Source organism: Mustela lutreola, chromosome 9, assembly GCF_030435805.1.
Source record: "Mustela lutreola isolate mMusLut2 chromosome 9, mMusLut2.pri, whole genome shotgun sequence".
NCBI lineage: Eukaryota > Metazoa > Chordata > Mammalia > Carnivora > Mustelidae > Mustela > Mustela lutreola.
In genome coordinates, this window is record NC_081298.1 from 138795345 (window position 1) to 138822609 (window position 27265).

The window sequence follows — 27265 nt, forward strand, 5'->3', positions numbered from 1 at the left end:
GCTCAGTGGCACACAGCCGGAGCCTCGCATGGAGCTAAATGTTTCCGAGTTCGCGTGTCTCCTCTGGAGCTCCATTTCCCCTCCACCGAGACCCTGGCAGGGCTCCCGGGGCAGCCTGGGTGTGCAAAGGCCTCCACTTGCCGCCTTACACCTGCGAGGAAGCGCCAGCTGGCAACCTGAGCCCCAGACGGCAGGCGACAAGCTCTGGTGTGTCACCTTGCTCCTCAGGGGGTCTGTGCCAGCGCCAAGGCTGGTGCCAAAGGCACGATGTGACCACCTGTCCTGTGGGCAGGGCCTCCTGCCTGGACGTTGGTCAAATCTGCCACTGTCTCGCCTCCCCCCGCCCCCCGAGACACTGGGTAGGGGCCCAGGGCCAGGACCCAAGCCAGCAGGGAAGAGACCAGAGAGAGACCACGGGGCGCTCCTGGGCGAACAGGGTTTGGGGCGAGCTAAGGCCAAGGAGCAAAAGTCCCCGCCTGGGTGTGTGGGGTCTGAGGCCTCGGGGCCCAGCACCCCCTCACGGGAACAGCCCTAACCCAAAGCCCGGCAGATCTGGGGTCTGAAATGCGTGCGTTCACTTGGTGTGCACACGCACGTCCGTTCACATGCGCGTCTGCTTGGGGGCGGGTGAAAGCCCCCCACAGGCACCACTACAGGACGAGCTCCTGCCTCATCCTCAAAGGGGATGGGCCCGTCCAGTAAGGCTTTGAGAAGCCCAGTTTGTGGACCCCATGCTGCTGCTCACTTCCGAGGGGGCGGCTTGTCTGGAGTCCCTGTGAAAAAGCTCACTGACCAGAGAGGTCAAAGCAGACATGCCGATTCCGCCAGTCCGAAGTCAGAGAAGGCCCGGGGTCAACACGGGGCCGCGAGGGGGGGGAATTCCTGCTCTTCACCTAAGCCCGTACTGGCAGGTTCATGTCTACACAACAGCTCTCTTCCAGAACCTGAAGTACATTCTACTCCTTCTTCCTTCCACCCTACACCAGAGGCCAAATTGGAAGTTTCTGAGAACAGCACCCAGTGGGGATGGCGGGGAGAGGGGCCCTGAAGACATTCCGCCAGGGGGGACCCCAAAGCCACCCGGCTTAGGTGTCTCCACAGCAGGAGGATGCCACGTGCGGAATGAGCCCCTCACACAGAGCAGCTGAGTGACCTTCCCAAGGCGACACTGTCACATTCCCAAACTCCAAGCCTGGTTTGCTCCCCCACGAGCTCAGCGGCGCTTGCACGAGGAAGGTTTCTGCCAGGCTGTCGTCAGAAACCTCAAGGAGAAGCCCCCACTCTTTGCTGAAAGCATTGGGGGAATAAACCCAGGGGCTGATGACAGGGGGTGTCCCATCACGCATAAGAACCACACTGAGGAGGCCAGCAAGGAGACTAAGGCAACAGGCCTGCCCGCGCTTGGCACAGGGACCCCTGCCTGGATCCCCGCCTGCCCTGCCCGGATCTCGGGGCACAGGAAGGTGAGGGGGGGTTCTCCTCTTGGGGGAAACGCTCTGTGACCTCCCAGAGCCTCAGTTTCTCAGGGGCACGTTGGAGCTCGGAGTCCCTTCCCGGAGGGGCAGGGTCAGGACTCGGGAGCTCTCCTAGGGACGGCGCCCAGCGCCCTAGCTCACAGCTCAGGTGTCCCCTGGGTGCCCCGCCCTGGCAGCCTCATGGGACACCTGTCCCAGGCCGCGTGCCCCCAAGGGAGGGGGACGCTCTAGAAAGTCGCCCGCCTGCCCATGTAGTCTACTCACATACTGTTGCTTCTTATCAGACAGCAACCTGCTCATCTCTTCCCTTTCCCTTTTAATTTCTTTCTCATCATAGTAAAATTCACGGACAGTGAACCTTAAAACAAGCAAATGAGAGGCTTTCACCAGGAAGCTTCCCGACGGAGCAGAGAGACCCGTCCAGTGGAAACAGCCCAAACCCAGAGAAGCCCACTGAGGCCAGCCCTTACTTGTTCTCTTTGGCTTTGGTTTTGAAATCCTCGATCACTTTTCGAAACAGGGTCACCGTGAAGAGGCCGCCCTCGTTGTCCTCAGCAATCAGTCTGGTGGAGAGAAGCATCTGGTCACTGGACGCCTCACCACAACTGCGGTCGGAGCTGGGCTAGGAGCGGCCTGTTCCCTCTCCCAGGGGAGGTGGGTTCCTGCCCAGGGGCGGCTGGCTTGTGGGCAGGCAGGGCCCCCACCCCACCCCCACCAGCTGAGGGCAGGGAACCAGACGCCCCTCATGACTTCCTGACTCCGGGCCGGGGGGTGCGGGGCTCCACCACCTGCTGCTGCTCCCGCCTGCTCCTTCCACCCCCGCACCGGGCTGAAGCCTCTGGGGCCTCTGGATGATCTAAAGGCAGACCCTCGAGGGGAGGGAGGGACAGGGGACTAGCTGCAGAGACCCCCAGTTTGGCTCCAGTGTGTGACGTGCTGAGCCATGGACCTCTTCCCGGGTCTCAGTCACCTGTGTGCGCGTGTTGCGGGGGACGTGCCCAGGCTCGGACGCGCTACGCTCAGAACGAAGCAGGACAGACAGACTCCAGTCGGTGGAAACTGTCCCACCGTGTCCACCTCACGTTCAGTGTCCCCATGTTCCAATCAGCCAGCCTCTGAGGCACGCCTCAACACAGGGCCACAGTGGGCACTGTCCCAAACACAGGGGTCACGGCAGCCAGCGGTCAGCTCCTTTGAGCCGGCCTTGTCGGCCACAAGACCTCAGGGAAGCCCTCCGCCAAGCCCGGGCAGGACTCACAGGCATGCTGGCCAGGTCACCTTTCCTGTCTCTGGGCCACCCCAGGCTCCAGAAACTTCCAGAATTACCTCTGCAGACCCTCCGGTGGCTCCTGACAATGCAGGGCCGGGGCTTCCGGTCTGAGCAGCCAAATCACCTACCGAGGTAGCCGGAGGGGTCCCCCAGCTCGTGGCCACAGCTCGTGGTTGCAGAGCACTGGCGGCCTCTGCCGAGCTGGCGGGCCTCAAGGACCAGCCCCTCCATCCGGCCGTCTGCCCTCCTCTCCCTGCGGACGGCCCTGGCTTCCTCCTCTGGCCGCCCCTCGTGACCTCAGGCTATGGCTGTCCCGTTCCCTGCACCCCTCAGTGTAGCTCCTGATCGCCATCTCCTGTGAGCTGTGACCCCGGGAGAGCCACCCCGACCGGAGGGGGCCTCAGAGTGGAGAGGGGCACGGGCAGAGCTGTCCTCACCCTACGCTGTGCGCCCAGAAGCAGGTGAATTGGTGTGGCTGAACGAGACCCAAAGCCAAATCTTTTTAAATTACAAACTACTTCAGACATATGAAAAGGAATAGAGATGGGCCCTGGGTGGCTGTTGGTCTGCCATGGGCTCAGGTCATGATCTCCGGGTCCTGGGATGGAGCCCCACTTCCAGCGCCCGGCTCAGTGGGAGTCTGCTTCTCCCTCTCTGCCTCTCCCCCTGCTCATGCACATGCTCTCTGTCTCTCTGTCTCAAATGAGTAAGTAAAATCTTTTTTTTTAAAAGAAAGGCATAAAGAATAACAAATACTACATATAGGCAGGCCCCACTTAACACAACTCTCACGTGGCAGAAGCCCCAGGCCACACTCTAGCCACATGTCACTCTCTTCTCTGAGGTCACCACTGTGCTGAGTCTGGCGTTTCCAATCCCCCGAACACCCCCTCAATTCTCCTGTGCACCTGCACGTGCCCAGATCATGTATGGTTTCGTTCTGTCCATTTCCAGGCCTTGAGTGACTGGCTTCACGCTGGGTGTCCTTCTCAGCCACTGGCCTATCCTGCTCCACCTAGGATGGTGAGACCCATGCCTGCTGCTGCAGGCAGCCCCCTGCTGGGCTGGTTTCCCCACGTGCGTGGTGATCGCGGTTTGAATATATTCCTGTATCTCTTCTCCTGCCACTTTCCCAGCTCTCACCGGCCACTCCTGCTCTGACTCCAGCAGGCCAGACACTACTCCAACTGTCCCCACCCCACCCCACCCCTGTGGCCATCACGGATCAGAGCGCAGTGAGGGGGATCTTCACCGGCATACAGCCAGAGGGGGCTTCCTGGAAGAGGGGGCAGGGAAGCGGCATTCTGAAGGATACAGGGAGCTTGGCGCGTGGCTGGGGGAGCGGCTGCAAAGACCTCCAGGCTGAGGGACTCTCATAAGCTCAAGCGGGGAGGGCTGAGGGTCCCTGTACCCTCACAGCATACTTGGTGCCTAGGTGCCAAGGTGGGGTTTCACTCACTTAGTCGACCGAGGGACCACCATGTCCGAGAGGGATTCATAGGTTTTTTGCCATTGTGCGTAGCTTGATCTGCAAGAATACGGATCATTCAGTGATTTCTGCAGAAAGGCTGGGGGTGTTCAACTGTTTAGGACACTGTACACTACTTTTCCCAAGGGACTGAGATCAGCAGGCCTGGGCCAGAGAGCCCCAAGCACCCCAAGGTCCTGCCATGGGCAGCGGGGACCCCCTCCCCAGCCTGGTCCTGGACCCAGCCTCCCAAGGGCGCCAGATGCCACAGACGGTTCAGGTGAAGGGTTCAGCTAGATATGTGGGGAAGCTTTCCAGTCCTGACCCTGTGTAGCCTCGGAGAAGCCAACTGACCTCTCTGGCTTCTGGACAAGGGGGTCACAGGCGCCCCCGCCCCCCTCCCCAGTTTATTGTGAGCAAAATGGGCTCCTGTCTAAGGCTCGTGGCACACGGAAGCTGCTCACTGCTTTACCTGTGGGCACTCACCCTGCTCCCATTCCTGCCGCTGGAGCCCTGGCCATGGAGGGCCCCCTTTCTCTCCATTGGACAGGGCTGGTTTCCTTCTGGGATCACCAACATGGGCTGAGGCCCCCAGTAACCCCCTTCCCAGGCCACTTACTTGGGGACAATGACCAGAAGTGTGACGAGATACTCAGAACCCAACACGAAGTCTTCTTTGCTCACGATGTCGCTCAGGGTCCGGGTGAAGAGGTTTCCCCTGAATCCGGGTGGGACAAAGGGGGCGGGATTAGCAGACAGGCAGAGGGAGGTCACGTGGGCCCGGGCTTCTGGGACGCATGGACCCCCGCACACCCTCAACACACAGGCCCTGGGTCAGGAGGGCAGGCAGGAAACATGAAAGCTCAGAGGTCCCCGGGCTGAGTGTGCCCCTTGGTCCCCCAGCCGAGGGTGGCCAGAGCTGCTGGGGCTGGCGGGGCCAGAGGCCCCCTCACCAGTCCCCCAAGGAGCGGCAGAACCCAACACCACCATCACCTGCGCTGCCCCTGGGGCTGCCGGGAGGGGACTGTGGGTGTCAGGCAGCTTGAGTTACACCGGTGTTAACACTTGGGCTGTCCCGAGCTGAGACGGGCTCAGAGAGAGGCCCGGGTCACTTTTCACACCTCCCAGGTCCAGCTGCCAGCGGACCTCACCTGCCATTGCTTGCTTCATGCCCAGCAGAACCCGGTCTCCATCGAGATCATGGTATTTTTAGCACATGGTTCAAGGGTATTGTAGCAGCAAGCAGGCCAAGGATGGCTACAGAGACTGTAGCCTGGGTACCCGGGCCGTGTCAGCTAATACATTAGGAGCCGACACTTCCCTGGCCAATGGGTCTCAAACACTCCACCAAGGCCAAGGTCTTAGGTAACATGCCACCTCCAGCCTCACCTCTCCCACTTGTGCCTTCACTGCTAAGTCCCTTAGGACCCTCTCCAAAGGCACAGGGCACGTGTCCCCTACCACACCCCCGTTCTGCTCTCAGGTCTGCTCTGTCTCATCGACGCCTGCACTCCGAGGACACAGCTGATTCTCCGCAGACACTTGTTGGGCAAGTCACTGGGAGCTCCCCGAGGGCAGAAATCCAATTTTCTTCTGCTTTGTTATCTTTAGGGGCTGGAATAAAGCCTGAGAGGATAGCCGGTGCTTACTGCACATTTGTTGGAAGAAGAATGGGCGAAGGCGGTAGAACAGCTTTACCCCTTCCCCCTCCAAGTGCTCTCAACAGATCAGCGCGGCGGTGAATCAGCTGAATGACAAGGCTGGGCCAGATGTCTGCTCAAGTCCCAAACGATTCTCGAGGAGTCCACAAATCCATGATGCGACGAGTAGATGGCCCAGCAGGCAAATGGTCAATGCCGTGACGGCTCTAAGCCAAGGTCGCCATTTAGGGTGCTCTCTGCCATCGGCACGCTGCCCTTCTCCTATCTCACGCCTTCGCAGGACCAAGAACGAGGCGAAACTCAGGGGACGCCCATTTAATTCGGATGCAAAGTCACGCAACCAACGGCGACCATTTCTAGTTGAAGTGCATCTCTCCCTTTTTGGTTTTAAAATCTCCACTAATGTACCATATGCTTCTTTCACAAGAAGAAGACACCCGGCCCAGGGACCATCCAGAGGGAGAGGCGGGAATGGGACGGTGAGCTGCTCAGAGGAGCAGCTGGTTCTGACCTCCCCTGGGCACTGCCCTTCTTTGGAGGCTCTTCAGACAACTGCCAACAGGATCAGACCCAGAACCTGGGACGCCTGGGAGGGTCCCGCATGCCAGCTCAGCCCGACTCAGGAGCACCTTCTTCCAGACTCCGCGGCAGGAGCTCATCTGGCCTTTCCTGACATGCCCCCCACGACAAGACACTTACTCCCTTACGAGAGAGTTGCAGCCGGCATGACACTGGGTTTCTGCTTTTCTCCAGAAACCTCCCACCATCTGGGTGACTGGTGACCGCTGTCCGCAGGCCACACCGTCTGCTCCCTCTCTCTTGTGGGGGGTCCGTCACTTGAGTGCAGAAGGCTCCAGAGTCCCTGCGGATGGTCTGCTCTGGGCTGCCGCCCCCGCTACCCTGGGGGCCCTCCCCCAAGGGCCAGGCTCGGCTAGTCAGGTCCCCCCACCGCCTTTGCAGAGAGGGTCCTCTGTTAAGTTTCCTCCAGGGGAAAGGTCTTAGGGCCCCCCAGGTGTTCTCAGTAACCTGGGGAGGTTGGGAGAGGGAGGGAAGGGGGTGAGAGGCAGCATGGTGTTCCTCTCTGGGCTCAGGCAGGGGGGTGCCATCACCCTGGCTCGGGCCTTCTCACCGCGTGCAGCAAGGCCCCCCTCCCAGTCCGCAGCTCCCAGAGAGGCAGGAGGGCTGCGGCGTCTGCCTGTCTGGCTGGTGCCCTCTCTCTCTCTCTCTGACCCAGCATAGACCCTGGTTTACCCAGAGACCTGAAAGGCACACTCCTGGCCCACCCGGCCCCCGCCCAGCCTGGCCCCTGCCCCCGCCCTGCCCCTCAGTGCAGAAACTCAGACTCACATGGATTTCTTCTCCAGGTTCTCCAGGTTTGTCTTCAGAGTGTTGTAGGCGGCTGTTCGGGATTTCAGGTCAGTCTCGATTTGGGCCAATTGCTATTCAGAAAAGCAAAAGACAGGGCCCCAACTTCTCAAAATGACCATAAAGTGAGCACAGCACACTTCGGAGTAAGCAGTAAGTAATCAACGCTGCCCGCTTGTCCGGAGTGCTCGTGTTTCCCTCCCCACCGCTCCCGCACACATGCCAGCATTTGGCCCTGCGTAGCCCGTGGGGAGCAGGGGACAGATTCACGTCCCCACTCTGCAAGACCCCACACGGGCACGGCTGTTCCAGAACCCCTCAGTGAGGTGACTCTTCTGATGGCAAGCCCTCCTCACCCTGCCAGGCCAGCCCAGGCTGACCCCATCCTGGCTTCTGGGGGGCCCGTGATGGCTTAGCCCCGCTGACCCGCGGCCCCCTCCCACGGGAAGGGGTAGGTCGGCAGGACAGCTCCTTTCAGCTTGCATGCAGGTCACGGGTCTGGCACGCAGGAGATCCGTTGTCCAGTTTCAGGGAGGGCGTCCCAGACCCCCACCCGCAGCAGGCCCGGGCGGATATGTCGTGGGAGGAGGGAATACAGGCCGAGCCCAGGACCCACGGCCTAGCTCTCCTGCTTTCTGGCTGCCTGACCTCAGAGGCCCACCTGCTCGGCCAGAGGGATGATGTCCTCCCAATGGCTGGAAACAGAAAAGGCAAATGCCCAGCAGGAAGCCCTCAAAACACAGAGGGCTTGTCCAAACTCATGCTCGGACAGCGGAGTGCCATCCTCACAGAACTGCTTCAACGAAGGTAGGCGGCCCACGTTACGGGACACGGTGCGGCCTTCCAGATGGTCGCGGGAGACTCCTGCACACGAAGGCCGACCCCCCAGCTCCTGAGGGACCGCACCCCTCCTCCCAACTCAGAGCCCCACGTCCTGAGCCAGCTCCCCGGGGGTGCGCAGTCGCACCCCGTGGGACCCCCGCTCCATGCCAACAAACGCGGCTGACGTGGATACCCCTGCGTCGGCACGCGACAGCATGGAGGCCGCCTGAGGGACCGAACAACCCCGAGCTGAAATTTACAGATTTCGTTCGTATAGACACGGTCCACTATATGTATAGACACGTATAGACACGGAAGGATCCACTTCCAAAGGTTAACACGTCGCTCACCTTTTGGGGGAAGAGGAAAGACAGCGGTCTAGTCATGGGAAGCTTTTCCCGTTTTTATCGTTATACCTTGATACGTCTGATTTTTAAAATAAGATATGTAATTTTTATTTTTTACCATTAAAAAAAATATTATCCTTTAAAATGACGACAGATTTCATGGGAAATTACAATAAGATGACACAGGGAACACCTTGCTGGCTGTTGGTACAGTGTACGGTTCTTGACCCCGGGTTCATGGGTTCAAGTACCATGTCTGGGGTAGAGATTACTTTAAAAAATGAGTAAATAGAGACACCTGGGTGGTTTAGTCAGTTGAGTGTCTGCCTTCGGCTTGGGTCATGATCTCAGGGTCCTGGGATCGAGTCCAGCATCGGGCTCCCTGCTCAGTGGGGAGCCTGCTTCTCCCTCTGCCAGTTGCTCCCCCTGCTTGTGTGCTCTCTCTCTCTCACAAATAAATAAAATTTTTAAAAATGAGTAAATAAAATACTTTTAAAAATGGGACAGAGAGGGGCGCCTGGGTGGCTCAGTAGGTTAAAGCCTCTGCCTTCGGCTCAGGTCATGATCCCAGAGAGCTGGAATCGAGCCCCACATGGGGCTCTCTGCTCAGCGGGGAACCTGCTTCCTCCTCTCTCTCTCTGCCTACCTCCCTGCCTACTTGTGGTCTCTGTCTGTCAAATAAATAAATAAAATTAAAAAAAAAAATGGGACAGAGATTCCATGTACTCATCTTACATAACAACAGTGTGCAATCATAACCAAGAAACGAACTCAGGTACAATCCACAGTCTTAACTTTTAAAATCATATATATATATATATATATATATATATATATATATATTTTTTTTTTTTTTTTTTAAATCAAACAAAAAAGTCCCCGTTCAGCAAGGTGGGGTCCACCTGCCCCAGCCAGAGCTCTTCCAGGGAGCCGGGTGCCCCACCCAGTGTCTGTGACCCCCGTGTCTGTGACCCCTGGGAGGGAAGCTGGCACTGGCCGTGCTGAGGGCGTGCGTTCAGCTGGGCTCTGAGGTGGGGGGCCAGCTGGCCGAAGAGCCCCAAGAGCCTCGTGGACCCTCCCGCAGAACCCAGAGATGCTTCCGGTGGTGGAGACATCAGCCACCAGCGCCCTGAGGGGTCGGCATGGGCCCCCCACCCTCAGCAGCACGTGTGCATGCTCAGGAGTAAACCTTGTGCCGGGTCACACTGGTGAGGTCTGGGGGCTCTTCTGAACCTGCAGCATAACCCGGCCCGTGGAGACTGACACCACGGTGGGCTGGCACCAGGTGACCGCACGTGCTGCCACATGCAGGGTGGGGAGGGGGCAAAGCCCTCCTCACCCTTGAGCCTCTTCTTTAAGGGACACGTTGGGCTCAGTTCCCAGCAGTCGGGAGGGTCTGGGGCCCGGCCCTGACCACCTCAGCACAGGGCTCTTCCAGGCTAAGAGACCTCCCCGGACACCTGGCAAGTACAGCTCGACACCCGGTGACACAGCGACCTCTGTGTCCCCAAGGCTCTCCCCAAGAAGGGCCTCCTGTTGGAGTAACAGACCTGAACCAGGGCTGAGGGCGTCACACACGGGATCCTGATGCAGGTCAGCCTCCAGGGCCAAAACTCAGAGCCTCAAAGAGCTGGTTCCCTGCAGCGGAGCCGGCTCGGGGCCTCCTTGGGAAGCCCTGTCTCTCTCTATGTGCCCCACCCCCCAACCTCTCTCTCTCTCTCTCTCACACACACACACACACACACACACACACACAGCACAATCAAGACCTGCATTCTCACCCCCCAGGTCCCGGAGCCAGCCACTGAACCTCTCTGTCAGCCTCCTCCTCTGAGACCAGAGGAAGGGGTTCCACCTCACGGGGGTGACACGGGAAAGAGACCCTGCCTCGCGGGGGTGACATGGGAAATAAGAGCCCAGTGTGGCTGTGGCCCACAGGGAATGCTGGCCACCCCGGTGCCCTCCCCCCCGTCCCTGCTTGCCGGCCAAAGTCACTCTCTGGGTCCCCGAACTAGAGAGAAGCCAACTTCCGTCCTCTACAACTGCTCTGCTCCCCTCTCGGTAGACATCCTGTCGTGTCCCGGGGTCCTCACTGCTAGCCGGCACCCCCGGGACAGCCACGCCAGTGAGCCCCGTCCTGAGAGGACGCAGATCACAGCCTGACCGCCTGCCCGGCTCGGCCTGGCCTCAGAGAGCCCCGCGGGGTGCGGCCGGCCCCAGCAGTGACAGTGCGACCCCGGGTGGGTGGCAGAGGCACACAGGACCTCCGGGAAGCCACACCTGGCCCAGGTGCGCTGGGCAGCCCCTCCTCAGAGGGCTTTCCGGAATCACTGCCCAATTGTCCCAGGAGGGGCCGGGACCTCTGTGGCGTAAGCAATGCCGGAGGAGCCGCACCCAGATTCCGGAGCCTTCTGGCCCCACCCGAGTTTCCACAGACACGGGCCGGGCACCAGCCCGCCATGGCGAGCACACAGGGCTGCACTCGGATGGGTCCCAGGGGCCCATCTCCTGCCCCTGACCCGCCCAGACACACCTGGGAGGCTCTGTGGTCTGAGGAGACAACAGGAAGGCTTTGTTCCTGGCCTGGCTGAGTCGCTCCCTGCCACCCGGGCGAGGAGGAGACACGGCCTGTGAGGGGCTCAGTAGATGGTGGAGGGAGGGGGCAGTCCTAGGCCACGGGCGCTCACCCTCAGTGAGACAAACAGGAGTCAACAAGGCCACAAGCCCCCACAATGTCCCCAGAGACTTGGGCCACAGTCCTGTTACTTATGAAGAAAAAGCTGGAGGCTGTCGCTTACCGAGATGGTAGCACAGAGCCTGATGCGGGGCTCGATCCCAGGACCCTGAGATCACACACGACCTGAGTCCAAACCAAGCCAGAGGCTTAACCGACCGTGCCACCCAGGTGCCCCTTCCTGGCCTCACTATTGTCACAGGTGCCTCCAAGCAGGTGCAGGACCTGCTGCGATGCCTTCCGTAAACGCCTCCTAGGAGTCAGGGCTCCTAAGCCGGACTCTCCATAGAAGCAGATCCTTCTTGTTAAGCAAACAATCACTGAGGGATGTGTGGGGGCTTGCGGCTCTCATGAGGAGGTCAGGATGGGGCTGAGCTGCTCCATCAGCACCTTCCAGAAGGTAACGAGCTGGAGGGAGCCCACGGAAGGGGCACCAGGGGAGCGTCCTGTGGAGGCTGCTGCCTGGCGGGGGACATGGCCGGAAGAGGTGGAGGAAGGGCAGGTGCCCGCCTCAAAACCCCAAAGTCCCTGGCCTTGCCCGAGGTGGAGGAAGGGCAGGTGCCCGCCTCAAAACCCCAAAGTCCCTGGCCTTGCCCAGGGCACGGAAGGCCACGCCTGAGAAAGGCACCAGGCCTGGTCAGGGCTGGCAAGAAGCAGAGGGGAAGCGGACTCCGCCCTGGGTCACTCGGCAGAGCTGGGACCCCACCCAGCCTCCCGACTCCGGCCTTCCAGAAAGTCCCTCTTGGCAAACTCCGCCTGGGCCCCCAACACCCGGGTGGTCAGCAGCGCCCGGGCGCCGAGGTCAACTGTCCCCCGAGAGAAGGCCATCTTCTCACCTTTGCCAGAGTGTCCACCACGCTCACCAGCGGCTGCTTCGCGGGGTACTTCGCCATGTCCCACTCAAAGTGGGTCACAAAGGATTTTAAGTCAACTGGAAGGAACACATTTCAGCAAGTGAGTGGGACTCTCCTCGCCTCAGGAGACCAACAAGGTTGCCAAACCCCGAGCCAAGCAGCCCCACTGAACCCAAGGAAGCGATCAGAGAAACGGGGGGACAGAGTTGGGGCTCTGGGAAAGCACATGCTGCCCCCCACCCCCAGTGGAGCCCTGGGCCAGCCGTGGGCCTTCCATCAGGACCGTCAGCAGCACCCAAAGCCCCTCAGAAGAACCCACCAGTGGCCACACCTGTGCCCTAAACATGCTCAGACGGCTGCCCCCAAGGTCTGCCTTAGGGAGATCCTACTTCCCCACGAGGCAGAAGCAGGACTGGGAGAGATTCTGAGAGCCAGGCTCGTTCCCCGCCCGCCTTTTCTGGCTGTGCTGGCCGCACTCCCCTGTTGGGTTATTGTTCTGTTCTGAGGGATCTCGGAGACATACCCGAGGGCCTCAAGCCAAACCCAAAGACCACAGAGCCAGGTACGGGCGCCACCTGCTCGCAAGAGGAGCTGAGCTGTCTTTCTACCGTCCTCACCCAAGCACTGGGTGGGGCGATTTCAAAAAAGGCATTTTAGGGGCGCCTGGGTGGCTCAGGTCATTGATCGGGCTTCTCTTGATTTCTGCGTGGGTCGTGATCTCGGGGCCGAGGATCGGGCTCCCCACTGGGCTCTATGCTCAGAGTCGGCTTGAAGAGTCTTTCTCTCCCTCTCCTCGGCTCCTCCCCCTACTCTCTCTCAAATAAATAAATCTTAAAAGAAGAAGAAGAAGACAACACAACGATGAAAGTGGCAGCATTTTAAAATCTTGGCAAAATACTCGACTCTGCGACTGTGGTTTTTGGTACATGGCAAGGAGATGTATTTTTCAGTCCTTTATATAGAAGTCTATAATGAGTAGACCAAACCAGAGTTTTCTCAACAAAATTTCCCTTTTCTCCTTGCTTTCTCCAAAGGCAAACCAAAACCCGCTCCCCTTGAGATGTTTCTGGTTCCCTGTTGGCTGCAGGCCGAGGAAGGAGCCCTGGAGTGAGGGCCCACATGCCACACGACTGAACCGGGGCCGTGGGTCTCCAGCATGTTAGTAACTGGCCCCTCCGCACCTCAGTCTCCAGCATGTTAGTAACTGGCCCCTCCGCACCTCAGTCTCCTTACCTGAGAAATGGGTGGGAAAGCAGGCCACACACCTCTGAGTGCCCCCTCTTCCATGCGCCCTGGAGCCCGCTGCTGCTTACACCCTGCCCCTCGCTCCCTGTACTAAGTCAGGTCTGTGCACGCAATGCTGGGGTGGCCCCCACCATGAACCCGAGCCAGACCAGCCTTCCTCCACTGGGTTCTCATGCCACAACACGTGCACGCCTGCCCTTCCCAGCATGTCCTTGTGCACGGAAAGGGCACTGGTGGCTGCTCATTCAACGGTCGGGCACGTCCACTGAACCCCAGCTTGCCACCATGAGGGGAGCAGAGACCACAGCGCCTGGATTTCAAGGTGCTCAGTCGCCTAGGGAGACAAGCAGGCAAACCTCACACCCCGGCGAGTGGCAACAGAAGCGTGGCCTGGTGTGAGGGCTGGGAGAGCCGGTGTCCGACTCCCAGGGAGGGCGGGGAGGGCGACAGGCAGGGGCTGGAGGGGGAGGGCAGTGGGTGTGAGCTGAGGACACCCAGAGGAGGTATGCGGGGGGCCCAGGAGTCTCTGGGACAAGCCGATGGAACAGGAGGGCTGTAGCAGGGCCACAGGAGGGCTGGGACAAGCCGATGAAACAGAAGGGCTATAGGCCGTGTCTACACTTTCTCCTGGGGTGATAAAGACACCAGGCGCACATATGGAACCCCGCCCCCCATTATCTGCCAGCAAGTGGCCATACATCACTCCAACTCCAACAGCAGGGCTGGGAAGGTCACCAAGCAGGTTAGGATACCAAGCCTCTGGGGGCTGTGTGGTCAGTCAAGGACATTCGTACACGGAGATTTCTCGGGGGCCAACGGGGGCTTTGCAGGAGAGAAGCTGGCAGGGGAGTGTGGGAGAGAAGGAGCAGCTGAGAGGGGCCCAAGCTCTGGAAACAGAAGGGGAAGGGCAGGCCCACACGGCTGCCCACGGAGGCGGCCCAAGGCACACCTGGATTTCCAGGTGGGGTGAGAGGGTGGGGGGGGGGGGGACAAGCACTCGGCTGGGCAGCCGCGACGCAGCAGGAGGGGGCAGAGGGGAGAGGAGATGAGCTCAGCTCAGGACAAGCTGGAGCCCGACAGGGGGGCAGCCGAGTCCCCAGGACGCAGATGGAGATGAAATGGGGCTCAGAGGAGGCAAGCAGCCTGCTGGAGAGGCGGGCGCGCAACAAGCGGGAAGGGCCTCAACCGATCAGGCAGGTGACACTGACTGTTCCCCTTGGCCAGGACCCGGGAATTATTGCATTTCAACCCTACTAAGTGCTATCATCATCTCCATTTTCGAGGTGGGACCGGCACGCAGTGGTGGGGCATACGGAGTGCCACGCCCCTTCCCTGTCCGCCCACAGACGGTCACGGCTACGGTGTGCACCGTGGCCTGTCTCTGCCCAAGAACCACGAGCTGACACGTCTGGCTCACCTGCCCTTAGAAGAGGTCCCTCGGGTTCCAGTGGGGCTGGAATTGACAAGAGTCGCCAAGGGGAGGGAGCTCATCCGTTAGGATAAGCGTCCTTGTAAGGAGAGACGCCACGGAGCTCTCTCTCTCTCTCCCTCCCCGCATGCTCTCTCCAAGAAAAGCCCCTGTGAGGACCCAACGCAGGAACCAGCCTGCGGGCACCTTGACAGTGAACATCCAGTGTCTAGAACTGTGGGAGATCCATGTCTGTTACGTCGGCCCCCCAGGCTGGTGTTTCGTTAAGGCACCTCGAGCCAATACAGACTTAGGTATAAATCTGGGATTACGATGGGTTTTTGTATGACCACCCCTGCAGGGGGAGACTGCAGACCCGGGAGGACCAGAAGGAATGTGTGGATAATGGGGGTGTAGATGGGGGTAGAGCCGGAGGCAGATCCAGAAGGCGGAGAAGGAGCCCTCCTATGGTGACTGATCCACTCACAGAGCCCCCTACCTCCCCCCCCACCCCCTCGCCCCTGCTGCCTGGTCCCAGGCAGGAGATGCTGGCCAGAAGCCCCTCCTCCTCCTCCCCACTCTGCCACTTCCAAGCCTGTTGCCTCCCACCCCTTACTCTCCTGCTGCTTTTGTCCTTCAGCATCAGGACAGGGCCCACCACCTAAAAGCCTGCCAACTGACTGCCCGTCCCACAGTCTTGGATGTTCCCCTGTTCCCTGCTTCTTCCAATGCTGCCTGATCCCCCCCGCCCCCATTCTCTTGGCACTTTCAGGCTCCTGGAGGGCAGATGGCTGTTTCTGTGTCCCCAGAGCCTGTCACAGTGCCCAGGACAGAGCAAGGGTCCCATATAAGACCGTCCCTATAACTCCAGGGACTGAAATAACTCGCAGGACATGGGTCGCTTACAAGAGATATGCTGTACACTGAGCTCGTCCCCAGGCATTGTCACAGATGCTAGGGTTTCTGAGGCATTTAGATCAGAGAGAATGAGCTGGCTCTTTCCTCTAGAAAGGCTCCTGTCATTCCTGACAGACTCTGCTCATCTCCTTGGGGGGATTCCCCAGGCTCCTCTGGCATCACAGCACGTGCGGGACTACAGGGCTGTCCCCCTGGCCAGGAGCGCTTGGAGAGCAGCCCCTCTGCATGTTCAGCACCCAGCAGAGAAGCTTCCTGAGGCCTTTGCTGAGTGACCCCTCCCATCCCAGCTCCTGACCCCGACACTCACCCTCAGCACACATCCAAGGGCAGCATGGCCCTGCCCACGCCCATCATCTTTGGTGACAACATGGCCTGAGGACAGTTCTCCATCTTAGAAAGCAGCAAGCCATTCCCTTGGGCCTGCCTGTCCTTCCAGCCCTGCCCTAGAAAGGACAGGCCTCCCCTCCCTCCCCCAGCTGAAGTCAGAGGAGCCTTGGACGCCTGGCCTGGGAGGTCAGACCATGACCCAGGCAGGCTCACTCAGAATCAAAACATGCAATAAACAGGCACTGCCCTGGAGTAACAGGAACCTTGTCTGAGAACCATAACAAGGCCTTCCTGGCCTTATATGGGAGCAGGACAAGGGACCAGCAAACACACATGGGCCACGGCCCATCTCCCGCTCCACTGAACGGATCTCCAGGTGTTTATGACTTCTGTGCATGATCGAGGGCCCACTCCAAACCGCGGTATGTCTGCCAGGCTTCTGCTACAATCCAAAGCATCCACAGCCTTCCTTCTAGACTCAGAGCTCAGCTGGGGGCAAAGAACAAGCCAAAACAAGAGATGCCTCAGCAAGGCAAGGTGCCTGAAAAGGATGAAGTCCATGGACAGGGGAGAAAACCAGGACCAAGAGAGGTGACCCGCCAAGGTCCAGGACCGGGTCTGACCTAAGGCAGTTGCCGCCACTGGCTGTCCCCATGACATGGCCCTGGGGGAGATGGATTAAATCCCGCCTACTGAGGCCAACCCGGAGCCCTCCAGTTCATTCTGCCCATTGCTAGCTCACTAGTTCCATGGATGCTCTGCAGAAGAAAAAGAAAAAGATTTCCCAAGCCCAATCCTACCAGGGAAGCCCCAGCCAAAGTCAGTCTGACCAGGTCTCTGGACTGCAGTACTTTTCAGAGCCTTTATTGTGCTAACACGTGTTGTGAATGTCAGGAGTCAGCGGCCACAGCCCTTGACCTCTGTGTGCACAAAGCTGGTTACAGAACAAGCCTTCGAAGCTCTAGTCTCACCAAAGTCATGGGGCCCCAATTCACAGGGGGCCTGGAGGTAATGAAGCATATTACATAGATAAATACAGCTGAATCTCCTCCTCCCGAGAGGAAGCCGGGCTTCAGAACAGCAGCCATCTGCCCTGGGGATGGAGACCACGGGATGATAAGATAAGTCTAGCTTTAAGTAATGGGAATTTTGAGTAAAAGCAAGCATCCTGTTCGCTATTTTAACATGGGCTCAAATCCTCGTGGCTTAAAGACCAGGTTTTTATATGGCAAAGTAGCTCTCTGCCTTAAGCCAACCCTTCCGTCTAGGGCCCTTACAAATTACGGGCTGGGAAGGAAGATCAGTTGATCAATTTAACAAAATAATTTTTTACTAGCACAGCAAGAAATGTCAGTGCCACTAACAGACTGCTTTTGGAAAGGAATTTTGGTTAAGTTCCGATCTGTAAAGACCCATGTTCCTCCTGAAAGGATTTGCTGGGCTTAAGTGTTTGTCCTAGAAGGATCGGCTGGCCTAAATTCCACCCGTTTGAGAAGGTTGGAGAAAACCTAAAGCAAATGGTTCCTCTGAGCCAGCAACAGCCTGTTGAGGCCCAGGGATGGCCCCTCCTCCCCAAGGCTCCTGAGAGAAGAGCCCTTGTGTGAGTGGACCCCAGCAGAGCCACACGATGCTAAGCCTGACATGTAAGCTGCCAGGGTCCACAAAAGCCAGACTCCCAGTGCAGGCAGGAAGAGTGGGCACTGAGGACAAACATCAAAGAGCAAGGAGCAGACCACAGCCGAAAGATACAGAAAGTCCACCTTGAACTCCAGAACCAGAGGATCACCCCACTTCCGGAGGCATGCGGTGCTGGGGGCGGGGAGGTGGGGAGGGAAGCAGGGCAGACATGAGAAAGAGGGAAAAGGAATACAACAGGTGATAGGTCATACGGCTACAGTGACCCAGGTCCCAGGCTGTTCCTCGAGAAATCCACCAGGACCCAATCACCACACCCCAATGACCAGACTGAGAGTCCCCCTTCCCAGGGACACGCAGGCATCACGCCAAGCACACTCACGGCAAACAACGTACAACCTACTCTTTAAATATTTCATTTTTTCCTTCAAACCTGCAATGTAATAAGGAAGAGTTATTCCATCGCACGAACCCACAAAGCCAAGTTCAGATCTGGGAGCATGAGCAATACCCTTTTTCCATTTAAACAAGCAAATAAAAAAAAAACCTTCTGTGGTTCCCAAGAGGGGAAAACTATGAACTGACACGTAACGAGTGACAGAAATGTCAGATACAGAATTTACACTCTCATTTTTGGTCTTGTGTACATGCGGACGGTCACACATTCTGCGACTTCTGCAGGGTTCAAACACCTGATTTGAAGTTTCCCAAGTCTCCAAGTTTGCGCCTTGCACATTTCCAGCACACTCAGATTCTATGTCTGCAGTTAAGGGGCCTGAATGTCTCTGGAATCTGGGGTCTCCCCTACGGCCCAGGAGAGACAGAAATTCTAAATACGAACACACAGCACAGAGAGCATTTTTGGTCTCTCTGGATTGACTGGGCACAACTTGAGACGTAAGTCTGAGGCTTTTCTCAGCCCCTGAAGGCATTTTCCATCTTCTTCTGGGAGAAGGAATGAATGGGGCTGGGTGGGGTGGGGATGGGGGAGGGGAACAGGTGGAATTTTCCAAGCCGGACAGAGCAGAAGCTCATGGGGAAGGCGGGCAGATCCAACAACCCCGAGACCCCACTGACCCCATTCTCCCTGCAGGTTTCTATAGGGTAAAAACGTCAGATGCTCTAGAAATGCCACAGCAGGACCCTCCACAGGCCAAGGGGCAGGTCTTCAAACTGAAGGTCCTGCTGAGCTCAAAATGGGGGGTATAGCTCTGCCCAATGTGCCCATCCAGACGCTCTATGGGGCCTGTGCCTGCAGCCTTGACCGGGCGAGCAATGGGCTAGAACCCGCTGAGAGAGGCCTGGGTAAGAACGCGCCAGTGACCTACCTCCGTTGGCTAGGAGGTTCTCCGGAACCTTCCCCTTGGCATCTTCCATGACTTCTACCACACTCTGGGCCATCTTCTTTATGAGGCTTTGGGAAAAGAACACAAGGCAGTCAGACTGGGAATGTGCCCTCCAAATCATCTGTGACATTCCATTGGGGGTGGGGGTGGGGAGAGATGGGCACTGCCCTTTGGGGACTGTGGCAATGTGGAGGCACAGACTTCAAATGTGCAGACCCTTCAAACCAGTATTTCCACTTCTGGGAAACCGTCTTAAGGAAATAGGGTGAACACGAAAACCTCCCTGAATCAAAAGATGTTCTTCGTAGCACTCTTGCTGAGAGCAACACACTGGAAACCCTGGGAAGGTTCAACAATAGGGGATTGTTGGAAGCAAATGGGATATCCGACTGAGGGCCTGCTGCACACGCCCCTGGAAGGAAGGTCTCCAAAGAATTCCTGATACTGTGGAACAAGGCATGTATTATCATGTTCCGTGGAAAAAACCCAAGACACAGATTTACAGAGACAGCACGGCTAGAACTACGGGGAAATGTTCTTCCCACTCTTTGTTTTTTCGATTATAATCCATAATGATGGGGCACCTGGGTGGCTCAGTGGGTTAAGCCTCTGCCTTCAGCTCAGGTCATGATCTCAGGGTCCTGGGATCGAGCCCCACATCGGGCTCTCTGCTCAGCGGGGAGCCTGTTTCCCTCTCTCTCTCTCTGCCTGCCTCTCTGCCTACTTGTGATCTCTCTCTCTGTCAAATAAGTAAATAAAATCTTTTTAAAAATCCATAATGATGATTCAGTATTGAATTACTATGGAATATAATAATTCAGTATTGCTTTTTTTATCAAAAAATCAAACATTTAAGTCTCCAGAAAGGATCCTGAGGGCTTCAGAAAGTATGAGGAAGAACGGTGAGCTGACGAGCAGACAAAGCCGTCAAATCACGATGTTGTACACCTGAGACTGATGTGACACTGGAAGATCCAAAAAAGAATAAAACAAATAAACCAGAGGTTCCCTCCCCTCAAAAAAACGAAGTATGAGACAAGAACGGGAAGGGCAGGATTTCAAGGGAGGACTCAAATCCACGCGGCTCTGCCAATTACCAAATGTATCATTTTTGTTTATTTTGCTTTTAATTTTTAAGTGGGCTCCACACCCAACCCAGGGCTTGAACTCACCACCCTAAGATCAAGAGTGGCAAGTTCTACCAACAGAGCCAACCAGGCACCCTTGCAGCATTTTCTTTTCTTTTCTTTTTCTTTTTTAAGATTCTATTTATTTATTTATTTATTTGTTAGAAAGAGAGAGAGAGGAAAAGAGCACAGCGCGGGCAGGGGCAGGGGCAGAGCGGGGAGGAGAAGCAGGCAGTCTCATGCAGGACTTGATCTCAGGACCCTGGAGTCCTAACCTGAGCCAAAGGCAGATGCTTAACCAAATGAGGCACCCAGGTGTCCCGCCTTTTTCCTTTTTTTTAAAGTAACCTCACACCCAAGGTGGGGCTCATACTGATAACCCCGAGATCAAGAGCCAGACTCTTCCCACTGAGCCAGCTAGGCGCCCCCAAATGTATGATTTCCGTTAAATCCATTAAATTCTTTGTGCCTCAGTTCTTTTATCTGTAAGGCACAGATTATGTCCGTTCTGCAGGATTATTATAAATATTAATATAACTGATCAGGGCACCTGGGTGGCTCGGTCAGTTAAGCATCTGCCTTCAGCTCAGGTCATAATCTCAGAGTCCTGGGATAAAGCCCCGTATCAGGCTCCCTGCTCAGCGGGAAGCCAGCCTCTTCCTCTCCCGCTCCCCCTGCTTATGTTCCCTCTCTCACTGTGTCTCTCTCTGCCAAATAAATAAATAAAATCATTTAAAAAACATATATGTAACTGATCAGACTCCAAGGGCCTAGCAGCAGACTGTCCGCTCCTGGAGGGTGAGCACTGAGAAGTCCGGCTGGAAAACACGTCAAACCAGGACCAAAGTCGAAAGCTCTCAAGATCCAAATCTTTGCCTTAGGCCCTCTCTCGACCTAACCCTGGCCTCCAGGAAGGAGGCAGTGTTTGCAGGAAGCCTGGATCAGGTCACCGAATTCCAGATGGGAACATGGTCTTCTGCTGTTGTAGGGACCAGCCATACTGGCCACGCAGAGCATGAGGCCAGAGGGCTGGGGACCAACACAGGAAACTGAGGCAGAAGGGCACTGAAAGGTCCCAGATTAAAGAAGGAGAGGGAGAATAGGCCGGAGGAAGGCAGGAAAGGGGACGGAGGAAAGGCACAGAAAGATGCGCAGAGGAAGGAAGGAGGGGGGAGGAGAGAGGGAAGAACCGGTTTTCCCATCAGAGTAAAATGCATTCATGACCAAAATTTTAAAAATACCCAAAAATGAAAACCATACTCCTCTGCCCAAAAGAACACACACTTTGCATTCTGGAATATTTCCAAAGCCTTAACACGTCCATAGCTTATGTGAGTTTTCTTTTGGTAACACCTACCACGTTAGCGGAGTCTACCAGGTACAACATCTGTAAACATTACCCCACGGAATCCTCACAGATGACTTGAAAACAAGTATTAGCCCATTTGACGGATGAGGCCCAGAGAAGGAACTGGACCCCATCCACCCGGTCCATCTGAGGACTCTGAGGCCACGCTGCTGTCGACAGTCGCTAAGACCCAGCCTGGACTTAAATCTCGACAAATGCCCTGTCATTTCTTGGAAGAGTAGCTCTGCATCACACTAATTATAATGAGTTATAATTATCCTCATTAGTGACCCAACTGATCTCATTCTGTTTCCTCCACTATCAAACGGAGACGGTCCTGCTCGTCTCCTGGGGCTCTTGGTGGAGTCTGATGCCATGCCCCTGCGGTTCCAGGCACGGAGTTCCAGGCACGCCTCTGATGTGCTCCAGGCAGCCCGGTGGACCGCATCCAGCGCTCGCCTCGCTCACGGGGAGACTTAATGGGAGACCAGGGAGGGTGGGGGACCCTCACTCTGGTTCCTTCTCAGTTCCCAGAAGCTTTCTGCGCTCTTCCGCTCCAACCTGCAGGTGTGACGACACTTCTGCATCTGCCTGGGTTTGCACACCATCCCTACTGTGGGTCACCTACAGCTCACAAGCAACTGTCTATCCCTTTATAAACAGATTCTCCTTGTCTGAATCGGTCTTCTGTTAGCTGTTAAGACTCTGACTCACTAACTTTATTTATTCATTTGTATGCTTATTCAGTCACCAAAATTCTATATGTTAAGCAACTGGGTGCCCAGCACGGTTCACAGTGTTGTGAACTAAACAAAGTCCCGGCTCTCGGGAAGCTTCTATTCCGACACCGTCGCCAACTCCTCCTTATCCCTGGTCCAGTGGTGCACCTCCATATCCTCTGTGGTGCTTGCTCTGAGAAAATTACCTGTTTACCTGGAGGTAGCAGTGACTCTCACCCCCACCCCAGTGCCTGATGCACAGCTCAGGAAATGTTTGTTGAGCAAATACACGAATCCCGGCACTTCCCAGCACCTAAATGCCACCCATGCTTGCTTCCTTGTCCACTGCAAAGCAGAACGCACTCATCATCTTTTTTTTTTTTTTTTTTTTTTTTTTTTAATTTATCAGAGAGAGAGAGGGGGAGAGAGTGAGCACAGGCAGACAGAATGGCAGGCAGAGGCAGAGGGAGAAGCAGGCTCCCTGCTGAACAAGGAGCCCGATGTGGGACTCGATCCCAGGACGCCGGGATCATGACCTGAGCCGAAGGCAGCTGCTCAACCAACTGAGCCACCCAGGCGTCCCCGCACTCATCATCTTGTGAACGACTCTCTGCTGCTCCTGATTCCAGCCCATATGGAGCTTTTAGCCACAACAAGATGGCCGCGCATCCGGCCTCAGGCGTGTCCACCACCGTGGAACAGCGCAGAGTAACACGGTCTGATGAAGTTTAACCACTGGAAAGCTCACTTACTTCACATAACAAAAGGGGCCCGACGTAGCTGTGATGACCAACGACAGTCATCGGCCAACTGTGGTCTTACCGAGTCAGGATTATCTCCTCACCGGAAGGAACCTCAGGGACCACGTGACTCCACAGTTCACTGGGAACACACTTCCGTGAACGGAGCTTCCTGGTTCCTGGGCTCTGTTGCCCTACTCATGGACATGTGGGTTGTTTCCCCTGTGATGGGATGTTGCAACGGTGCACGTGTTTGGCCCACTTACGCAGGCAGGGTCAGGTGTTAAAGGATAACCAGTGGAATAAAGGGAACGAACGCTGATGATTTTTAACAAACAGGCCAAGCAACTCTCCAAACACACAGAGCCGACGTACAGCCCCACCAGCCCTGGGCAAGAGGGCCTGCTTCCCGAAACCGTCGCCAGCATCAGGTGCCACGAATGTTTCATCTCTGCCGATCTGATACCTGAAAAACGCCATCTCACTGCTGCTCTGATTTGCATCTCTTTGATCCTCATGAAGGCTGGACATCTTTCACAGGCTCATTGACTCCATAAATGGTCTCTTTTCTTCTTCTGCAAATAGCATGCTCATGCCCTTCCCTGTTGGTTTTTCTGCTGGTATTGTTCCTTTTTAAAAAAAAAAAATTATTGACTTGTAAGGGCTTTTAAGGATCTCAGGAACACAACTCTTGAGATGGTGCTTTGAGCTGGGTCATATCCCCACTTGGAAGGTGAAAACATGAAGAGTTACGCTGCTGAAAGTCACCCTGTGCAGGGGGACAAGTGTCAAAGCAGAGACTGATCCAAATCTACATGACTCCAAAGTCCACGCTCCTCAGTGGTGGTTTAAATGACACGCGGCCCCTTCCTCTGAAGTACTCAGTGAAGATGTATACTGATCCGTAAGGGAGAATGTACAGATCGTATTTTGAGTTAAAAAAGCAAACTGCAAACACCGTGTATTTTGATCGAGGCCTTGGGTCCATCGGTGCCTGTCTCGCTGATGTAAGGAGAGGAACCCTGGAACCTGCTGAAGGCTTGCAAATGCCGACGGAAGGCTTGCACCATTCACTGGGGTTAATCTGGGCCAATTTCAGTTCTCAGCACGGTAGCAGCGACCCCTTTCACAACCCTCAGACGCATGATGGCAGCTGTGTGCTCCTGGACACGATCTGCAGGAGCCGAGGTGGGTCTAAAGGGTGCTGCCCTCGAGACATGGGGAATCTGTGTTCCGACAGAGCCGGGTGGTCAGCGTTGTTATGCCTCCCCCCACCCCCTTAGCTACCCTGACCTCCAAGGGATTTAAAGAGCCCGTGTCTTTCTCCCGCCTTCATTTTTCTTTTTCCGCTTCGGGAGCCAGACATGAAGATTAATATTCAAAAACAACTGCGCATACAGGGAAACGTCAGAAAGTGAGCGTTCAGATCCAGGGAAGGGCTGGGAAAAGACCTGAGGAGACTGTAAGTTTATGCCTCAGGCTGATCCTTGGCACGGACACAGCCTACAACGATTCAAAATGATGATAATAAGCAACACTAAAAACCAAAAACCAGCAAACCCAGAGGAGGACGAGGATAGGATTTCCAGAATCAACACGTCATTAGATTCAGAGCCCGACGTTCAACAAAACCTCACAAGGCATACAAGAAAACAAGAGAGTATGGCCCATTCAGAGGAAAGAAAGAAAGGAATACAAACTGTCCCTGACAAAGAGATGATGGCAGGACTCCCAAAGACGTTAAAATGACTGTTTTAGGGCGCCTGGGTGGCTCAGTGGGTTAAGCCTCTGCCTTCGGCTCAGGTCATGATCCCAGGGTCCTGGGATCGAGCCCCGCATCGGGCTCCCTGCTCCGCGGAGAGCCTGCTTCCTCCTCTCTCTCTCTCTCTGCCTGCCTCTCTGCCTACCTGCAATTTCTCTCTCTGTCTGTCAAATAAATAAATAAGATCTTAAAAAAAAAAAAATGACTGGGGCGCCTGGGTGGCTCAGTGGGTTAAGCCGCTGCCTTCGGCTCAGGTCATGATCCCAGGGTCCTGGGATCGAGCCCCGCATCGGGCTCTCTGCTCAGCAGGGAGCCTGCTTCCTCCTCTCTCTCTGCCTGCCTCTCTGCCTGCTTGTCATCTCTGTCAAATAAATAAATAAAATCTTTAAAAAAAAAAAATGACTGCTTTAAAGGCGCTCAAAGAACTAAGAAAACTGAAGAGAAAGTTGAGAAAATAAACTATGAACAAAATGAAAATATCTATAAAGAGAAAGCCTTGAAAAAATACCCCCCCCCCAAAATTCTGGAGCTGAGAAGTAGAATAACTGAAATGAAAAATTCACTAAAGGGCTCCCAATGCAGATTTGAGCAGGAAGACCCAGCCTTGAAATTAGGCCTTGGAAATGATCAAGTCTGAGGAACAGAAAGAGAAAAAACTGAAAAAAAGTGAACAGAGCCTAAAGGACCCATGGGACACAGAAAATGCACCAATATATGCATTGTGGGAGTCCCACAAGAAGAGAAAGGGACAGGAGAATATTTGTGAAAAAATTAAAACAAACCAAAAGCCAAAAGGACTCATACTTCCTGATTTCAAAACTTACTATAAAACTACGATAATGAAAATAGGGTGGTACTGGCATACAGACAGACATATGGACCAATGGAACAGAATAGAGATCCCAGAAATAAATACTCATATACAGCAAGTGATTTTTGAAAAAGGTGCCAACGCGGTTCAGTGGGGGAAATGACAGCTCTTTCAACCCATGGTGCTGGAAAAGCTGGATATCCACACATGAAAGAATGAAGCTGGCCCCCCACCTCACGCCATATATAAAAATGAACTCAAAATGGATCAAAGACCTAAATGAAAGACCTAAAAGTATAAAACTATAGAATAAAACATAGGGTTAAAACTTCTACCCCTGGATTAGGTAATGATTTCTTGGATATGACACCAAGAGCACGGGCAAGGAAGAAAAGAAACTGGATCTGATGAATGTTTTAAAATTCTGTCCATCAAAAATATCAGCAGAATACAAAGGCACACAGAATGGGAGGGAATGTTTGTTACATACCTGATAAGGGATTAACATCCAGTGTATATAGAGAACTCCTAAAATTCAATGACACAAAAACAAACAACTCCACTCAAAAGTGGGCATAGGGCTCAAACAGACATTTCTCCAAAGAAAACAAACAAAAGACCAACAACCACCTGAAGAAATGCTCAAAAATCACTTTTTAGCACTAATCGGGGGAGAGGGAGACTGGTAAAAATGCTTGGAAGGTAAACAACAAATGGCTCATAAACACTTAGGATAAAAGCTCAAACTCACTCGCTATGAAGTATTTCTCACTTATCAGATTGGCATATTACAAAGTTTTATGACTTCAGCACTGGCAAGCACCCTGGAAAATTGAAACACCAGTGCCCTGTTGATGCCGTGTCTACTGGTATAGCCTAGTTACTAGAGAGTATTTTCAGAACAACTATCCAAAGTTTTTAACATGTAAGGTATTTCCACCCACAATTTCACTTTCAGGAACTGGTTCTTCTGATAATCCTTGCTCCCGTGCACAAAACTCCTACGCAAAGATGTGTCTCTTACGGATGGCCACGAGAGGCCGTACCTCTTGGAGTAAAGGGGGAAAAGAAAATTGTAAGTAGTATCTGTAGTTATGGTCACATTTTTGTAAAAACAGAAGACATAAAAATACATGCATTATGCATGGAAAAGTCTAGAAAGATTGGCACCATGGTGGTGAAATGGATTTCTTTGGGCAGTAGATTTGCAGAGGGAGAATCTGGATTTTAAAATTAACAGCATGTATTCATTTAAAAAAAAAATAAAAAAGAAGAATGGCATTGCACATGAAAGAGAGCTATAAGTAAATCAAGTCAAGAGCATGCTACCTGGGCTCAGCTGGTTAGGATTTCTTTCAAATTAACTTTGCCCGTCAAACGGGGAGTCGGGGGGAGAAAGGGAGAAAGATGGAGGCCCCACCTAGGTGTGAGGCAGGGCAGGTAGGGAGCTGATCGGAGGGCAGGGCAGGCCTTCGGGAGCTGGGCAGGCTGAATCCAGATGCTAGGAACCTGCGGGGTAAGGGGTCAGGGAGGAAGGGCTGCCTCTGGCCAGGTGTGCAATGACAATGCTGTTCGTTCTTCCTGAGAGCCCCACGGGGTACCTCTCAGCACTGCTGGTTTTCGGACCCTGCGCTCCACGGGGGCCATTCCCTGAGGCCGTTGGGACATAGGATGGCTCAAGAGTTGAGAGCCTAGTGGGACAGGGACGCCTGAGATCTCTGTGTCCCTCTTGTCCTCCCACAATCCCACGCTCAGCAGGCCATCTGTTGTGCAGGGCCCCGGGGCTCTTCTAGGCCCAGCCCAGATGGACGATGGGTACAAAGCAGAGGGCTCATCTCCATGGGCTCATCTCATGGCAGCGCCCCTGTCCCAGGGCCCCAAGC

General features: G+C 55.2%; 1 protein-coding gene across 5 annotated transcripts in view; it reads right to left on the reverse strand.

Annotated features, from left to right (window-relative positions):
- Nucleotides 1–27265, reverse strand: part of ATP6V1C2 (ATPase H+ transporting V1 subunit C2) — a 53377-nt gene that overhangs the window by 6417 nt on the left and 19695 nt on the right. For 3 of the 5 annotated variants that reach the window (XM_059132639.1, XM_059132637.1, XM_059132640.1), the window contains exons 4-11: nt 18858–18943; nt 17933–17962; nt 11979–12073; nt 7222–7313; nt 4833–4931; nt 4205–4273; nt 1946–2038; nt 1740–1833 (exon numbers count right to left, since the gene is read on the reverse strand). In XM_059132639.1, the coding sequence (XP_058988622.1) occupies nt 1740–1833; nt 1946–2038; nt 4205–4273; nt 4833–4931; nt 7222–7313; nt 11979–12073; nt 17933–17962; nt 18858–18943 (658 nt within the window). The remainder of the gene's footprint in view (nt 1–1739; nt 1834–1945; nt 2039–4204; nt 4274–4832; nt 4932–7221; nt 7314–11978; nt 12074–17932; nt 17963–18857; nt 18944–27265) is intronic. The other 2 variants (XM_059132641.1, XM_059132638.1) reach the window with 1 other exon arrangement.